This window comes from Centruroides vittatus, unplaced genomic scaffold, assembly GCF_030686945.1.
Source record: "Centruroides vittatus isolate TY-2023 unplaced genomic scaffold, ASM3068694v2 scaffold_450, whole genome shotgun sequence".
NCBI lineage: Eukaryota > Metazoa > Arthropoda > Arachnida > Scorpiones > Buthidae > Centruroides > Centruroides vittatus.
The window spans coordinates 3,267,296-3,274,133 of NW_027122709.1; the positions used below are offsets into that span (position 1 = coordinate 3,267,296).

Consider the following 6,838-nt stretch of genomic DNA (forward strand, 5'->3'; position numbering starts at 1 on the left):
AGCTCTTATTAATTGAATTTTTAATAATTTTATTTTTAAAATCAATTCTTTTTATTTGTGTAATTCTTAAGTATAAAAATACTCTATTTTCTTGCAGATATAATTACTTTTTTGATTGGGCAAATTAAATATTCTTTCTTAAAAGTATGGTATAAAATCCTCCAATCTTTAAGTATAGAGCTTGGAAATTATCGTGATAATCTGAACATTTCGAGCTATTAATTACAACAGATTTCTATACAAGATCCGTGCAGACAACCCGACAGACGAGAAAAATCGAATTATTAATTATATTTAACTTTCTAGAAGAAAAATAATTGGAGTATAAGCGCTTAATGGGCAATCTAAGAATTAGACGAATTATTAAGAGCAGTTAAAGAAATATTTAACAATTTACGAATAGTTTCAGACGAGTGTAAGTAGCATCAGTAAATTAGATTAAGTTGAAGACGTATTTTTAATTTATTAAAAACTTGAAGTATACGTACAAGAAGTCGAAAGTCTTCTTTCGTGATGACGGATTATATTGTCATGATATTTCAAAATATGTATTTTAAGTAATGTTTGGGTTATTTGGAATGGATTAATGAAGTAAATTTATGTAGATAATCCGCTAATTACAGTTCCCCCCCCTCTAATCGCGAGTGAATTAGTCTGTAATTAATATATTAAAGAAGAGAAGGATTAATTAGTAAAATTTTTAATTAACGACTTTTCTTCGAAGTATTCTAACGTATTTTTCAACCTCTTAAACCGTAAACAGGTTGTTCGGAGTTGTTACAAAATAAAAGTCAGCGACTCACGTACGAAGCCGGAGAAGGTTATTTTGAACGTCTCCTCCAATAATAATGCGCGACATAAATACTGAATTATTAATGGCTCCATTTTTTTTCCTTTTGGGAAACATTTACGCCTTTTATTATTGTTTTGTCTAAACGTCTCTCGCCTTGTTAATCAACGGAGTGACGCTTTCGAAATAATAAAATTTTTACGACTTTTTCTTCTACTTTTGTATTATTTCTCTACTCACAAATATTTATAATAATATAAATAACTTATAACTTAAAGAATATATTTGTTCTAACAAATATTTGATGATATACGCCTGTTTCGAGAAACGAGTTGCCTTACTTAATTTCTATAACCGCTCAAAAGATGTCCCGTCTGCCTTATCGAATCGTATGAACTGTTTTATGTTTAATTTCGGTAAACTAAAGCAAAATCGTATGAAATTTTTATCGGTAAATTCAAACATTTCGAATTTTATTCGACATTTCGTCAAAATGCTTTTAAAAACGAAATAGATCGACACGTGGGATGTGTCGAATTCTCTAGTGAAATGTGCGGAGGCGAGCTTCAAACTTAAGTGAAATTAGCTTATTTATAATTTACGTCCACTTAAATTTTTAAACTTATGATAAAGAAAAAGTATGAAGTTAGGAAAACGAATAAAATGTTTACAATTTTTTAAGATCCACTTTAAATCTAACGTCGAACATACGTCAAAGATTATTAGAATGTCTTAACAGTTTCTTAATTAATTTTACGTTATAGTAAACGGTAGTGAAGCAGTAATTTCCACGCCATTCGATTTAATTCGTTTTTCTGATTTTAAGTCGTCATTTTTCTGGTGTGAATGATGGTATATGACCACGCGACACGCGGACGATCTACAAAATGGGGTGCCTCCCGGGAGGACTTACTACGGGAAACTAGCTCCTATTTAGGTGTTAAACACGGGAAGGAAACCCGAAAAATCTCACGTGTCCAGCCCGTTTAGTGAATAACGAACCCTCCAGAACGACGGAGTTAAGGCTTCGGCCGTTCTTGAGACCCGGGTTCGATTTCGGATCCAGCAATTTCGGAGATTTCTAGAGGATAAACCATTCCTCACCACCCAACCGTCCCATAGATTGGCCCATCCCTAACCACCGAAATATTTTACTCCATAGAAATTCTTGAATAATGATGTATTATGTCAGACAGAACGTATCTACTTAAAAAATTCCCGACGGCAAAATTAATATTTTCCATTTATCTGCAGCAATAGCCATAAAAATTCTAGACTACTAAATTATACCATAATATTAAAATTATACACCGCATTTATTATAACAACGGTTGTATTTTTCTTACAAAAAATGGAAAACAATCAAATACTTTCTACAAAATCCTGCTACGAGTTGCTTAACTTTTCCGGCGACATTTAGTGGCGCCATCTGTTACCATATTTCATTTTAAAACTTTTTATATTTTTAACTATTATAAAATGGCAAAAAGCTTAATTTTGAGGGTAGGGACGGGGTTTATAAAAAATTGTAAATGCTGATAACTATTAAGATCGTTATTAAGTCCGACTCAACCGTCCCATACCGAAGATACACACGACCCCCTTTATCTCCCCACTCCCTCGACTTTTAACCACCAAAATTTGACAGCATCGATCCTTTTAAATTAGGCACAAACCTCCCTGCAAAATTTCAGAAATTTTCGACAAAATGCACGGGTGTTATTAAGCTTCAAAGAGGGTGAACAAAATCGTTACCCCCACACTAACGACCATCAGAAAAAATCCCCAAATTTTTTTGCATTTCTCCACGTTTCAAGGCCCCCCTCCCCGAGTCCAAAAATGTAAAAATCTTTTTGATCGAATTCCATACTTTCCCTCTGTTATATATAAAACAGGGAAGTAAAAATAATAAACCCCCCCCCAAAAAATACCTACATTGAAATCATAAATTCTGTACGCCGTTATTTTATTTTGTACTTTAAATAAAAAATCGTTCTCGAATGAAATGGTTCGGTTCTAAACAAAAAAACGTTTATTTATATTCATTCTTCTTCGTATTGTTTTTTTATATTATTCGAAATTCCAATCAAGTAAAAAAAAAACCTATTTATTACGTTGTTCGAATTGAATAACGACGTCCACCACTAAAATTTAAGACGATTTTATACAATTTGAAAATAAAAAAAACACAATAAAAGTATATTGGATTTTTTCACGTCAAATTGTATCAATACTTGTCCAATAACATGTAAATTCTCTTCCGAAGATTTTTACATTTGTATGGCGATTTCAAGTAGGAATTTCGACTTCCAATAAGCTACACGCGAACCACTTTTAAATTCCTCTAATGTTTATTAATGGATATTGTTTATAAAATTGAATTCGTTTATACGGATAAAAATATATTTATTTTAAAATATTTTAAATTTAGAAACGTTTAAATAATAATAAAAGTTAATTATTTGTTTAAACAGAGTATTTATGTATGAATTATTAAAGAAAACAACTGCTATTCTAACAGTTTCTCAACCTTTAACGTACGCGTGTTGGTAATAATTAAATAGAAAATTGACACGCAACTTTCCAGGGCGATCGTAATCTACCGGTTGAGAGAGAAAATCTAGCCAGTCATTAAAAACGATTTAGTTATTAATTAGCGCAAAACTTGCCACTGGAAATTACGCAAAAAGTTCCCTAACACGTTTCTAAATATTTTAGAGAATTAAAAAGTCTTATTTTATAAAATTTACGGACAAACAAATAATATTTATTAATGCGAGTTTTATCTCTACGAGAGACTTATAAAGGTCAACTGTCAACGGACACTTAAGACAAACTGTAGGTTTGAATGATGACGTTTTCCTATTGGACGAAAGATATATAATCATCGGGATATTTTTATCCGGAAGATAATTTATCGAGTTACAAAATGATCTTCATATTTTATTTAGATATATTGTTGTTATTAATATGGCGACTTTACTAGGTGTTGCCTTACAACAAACACGCTTCTCGCCTCATTCTTACGCTTTATACGTTAAGAAGAAACCTTAATTTTCGACTAAATTCAATATTAAGTTTACGCACACGTTACAATGTTTAAATTTTTAAAATTTCCATACAATGGGTAACGTTTAGAATCAATATCTTAAGAAATCCAACCCATCCAGCATCCTCGTGTCAAATTTCTCATTAGCGATTATTGATCAAGCGATACATTAAGAGCTTTTATCGAACAACTTATAAAAAGAATTCCATATAATTTGGAAGAAAAGGGCAATTTTATGATAAAATTACAGTACGAAAAGTATTATTTTAAAAGGTTTAAAAGTACAGTATGGAGGCAAGTTAATGGTAAACAAAAACAGATTAGGTATAAGAATAAATGGTTTAAGAATATACGTCGAGATGATGTTATCTAGAAATAGAATTGTCGATAGACCCCGATCGAAAATCTAAACCATTACTTAAATGTCAAGGGTATAAAATACTTTTCAATTGGGGCCATTCCAGAACTAAGTAAGTTGTTCGATTCTTGAGATAAATATACGAACGTAAGCTATTACCCGTCGTTTCTATACTTACGAGTCAATTAAGACTTTAACTAACTTCAACACCGAATTAATTTTTGTATAGAATAGTCGTGCATGTATAGATAGATAATTATACATTGGTAGATTTGTCCTCAATCGGGACACCACTCGATCTATCTTTCTATCCATACAATTACTTCTGTTTGAAGCTCCTTAAACGGAGGGCTTCGAGCGAGCTCGCATTTTTCTTATTGTAATTATATATTGATAAATAATATTAGCCTTATAGATACCTTTCGAATGATTTCTTCTATTTATTTTCAGAAAAAGCGCCATGACAGACGAGGACATAATGGAGTTCGATAGCGAGATTCGTGATCCAGACATGGAGAATCTTCTGGTTAAACCGACCGCCTTGTATTTACTGAACGATACCATAAAACGAATATGTAATTTCACCAACAACTCGCGCAGTTTCTGCAATAGCACGGATGATTACGATCGACACGACTACAGCGATGCGGAAGCCATGGAAAAGTTGCTCAGTATCATCGTTCCCATACTTTTCGGCATCATCTTCATAGTCGGGCTTTTCGGAAATTCTCTGGTGGTCATCGTCGTCCTGTGCAACCCCCAAATGCGTTCCACCACTAATTTGTTAATTATTAATTTAGCCGTTGCAGATTTATTGTTCATCGTCTTCTGTGTGCCCTTTACAGCTTGGGATTACGCGCTACCCTATTGGCCATTTGGAGATGCGTGGTGTAAGGTCGTGCAGTATTTGGTCATCGTATGCGCTTACGCTAGCATATACACCTTGGTTCTGATGTCGTTGGATAGATTTCTAGCAGTCGTCCACCCCATAACTTCGATATCTCTCCGCACCGAACGAAATGCTCTAATTGCCATCTTTCTGCTTTGGATCGTAATTCTATTGTCGTGCGTACCGGCTCTGAAAGCTCACGGAGAATTCAACTACATGTTCGCTCATGCCGAGTATTCCATGTGCATATTCCTAGTCAACGAAGGTTACAACCACGCCGTGTTTCAGATTTGCTTCTTCTTGTCCTCGTACGTCATTCCCCTGAGTTTGATTTTTGCCCTTTACTTATTGATGCTTAAGAGGTTGTGGTTCGGTGTGGCACCCGGTGGACACGTTAGCTCCGAGAGTGTTCGATCGAAGAAACGTTGTGACGAGAATGGTAGTAGTGGTCGTAGTCATATTTGCAGTTTGCTGGTGTCCCATACACATCGTACTGGTCATGAAAGGAGTAGAAGCCTATCGCTTGACACCAGTGGGAATAGCCGTACAGATTGCGGCGCAGATTCTGGCTTACATGAACTCGTGCGTCAACCCCATTTTGTACGCTTTCTTATCCGATAATTTCAGAAAAGCCTTTCGGAAAGTAATCGCGTGCAACCCACAAATGGGCAGAACGAGAAGAGGTGACTACGAACGAACCGAAAGAGATACAATGGGTACATGCGCCACCAAATCGTCGACTACGAAAACATCAAACGACATCTTGTAATTTCGTCACAAATGATAAATATATTTTCTCCACACAAATGTCTTTACACAAAGATGAGACTATTTTGATACGCTGTCGATGCGAATCTGAACAACTCACACCCTATTGATACATATGAGAATTCTCGAATTGTCTTCACACGAAATGCTCAAAACGTTCCAGGTACGGACAAGAACCGAGTTGTCGTTGCTAATTGTCTTCACTGACTGTAATGGGGCTCTACAATCAGTGAAGCAAGGTCTGCGAATTATTTCGGCCAGTCACGTTACGAGTGATGTACAATTTTCTTCACTTAGACGAGTAATTTTAACCCGATCTCACCTAATGTCGATTCTTGTTTGAAAGTGTATCGATTAAATGTCCTATATCTCGTTTCGGCATATTTATTTGTGTCTTTCAATAAATTCCAACTATGATGAAAACACCATGCGCTACAGAATTACTTAATTAAGTTTTATATTTCTGTATATAACCTGCACGATTCTACGATAAAAACCCCATCAATTTGTGACTTTTATATTTACAAGTGCAGCTGTAACACAGAGCCGACCTTTGTGTAAAATTCTGTATTGTTCAAACAATTTAAACAATTTAAAAGAAACAAATGCCGCTAGAATATCTAAAAGCTGTTAAAAACAATGGCGACAAAATAAAATTCGGTAGAACAATTATTAAGAACAAAATACAGTCAACAAAGTTGGTGAAAACATTTAAAACTCCTTACAATTTTCGTAACAATCTTATTGAGAAAATGAGAAAGAATGAAATTAATTTTTATTGTAGAGGAAACAAAATAATTAAGTTAAATGCAAACTTTGTTTTTTTCTTTGCTTAGCAGCGGTTATAAATATTCAACAGTCTCAAGTTGTGTTAACCTCGCAAGGAGTCAATTCTGTAGACATTATTCCGATCGTCACCGATCTGTTTATGCGAGGAGGCAATTTCCTGCTAATTCAATAATGCTATTAAAGTGTTTTCGTTTC

General features: G+C 34.2%; 1 protein-coding gene across 1 annotated transcript; it reads left to right on the forward strand.

Annotated features, from left to right (window-relative positions):
• The first annotated feature begins 4,653 nt into the window (after positions 1-4,653).
• On the forward strand, positions 4,654-6,237 carry LOC136989254 (allatostatin-A receptor-like). The gene is given in 2 exon segments (XM_067287380.1): positions 4,654-5,512; positions 5,514-6,237. Coding segments are annotated over 2 exon segments (1,197 nt in total). The 5' UTR covers positions 4,654-4,657; the 3' UTR covers positions 5,856-6,237.
• Positions 6,238-6,838: the final 601 nt, after the last annotated feature.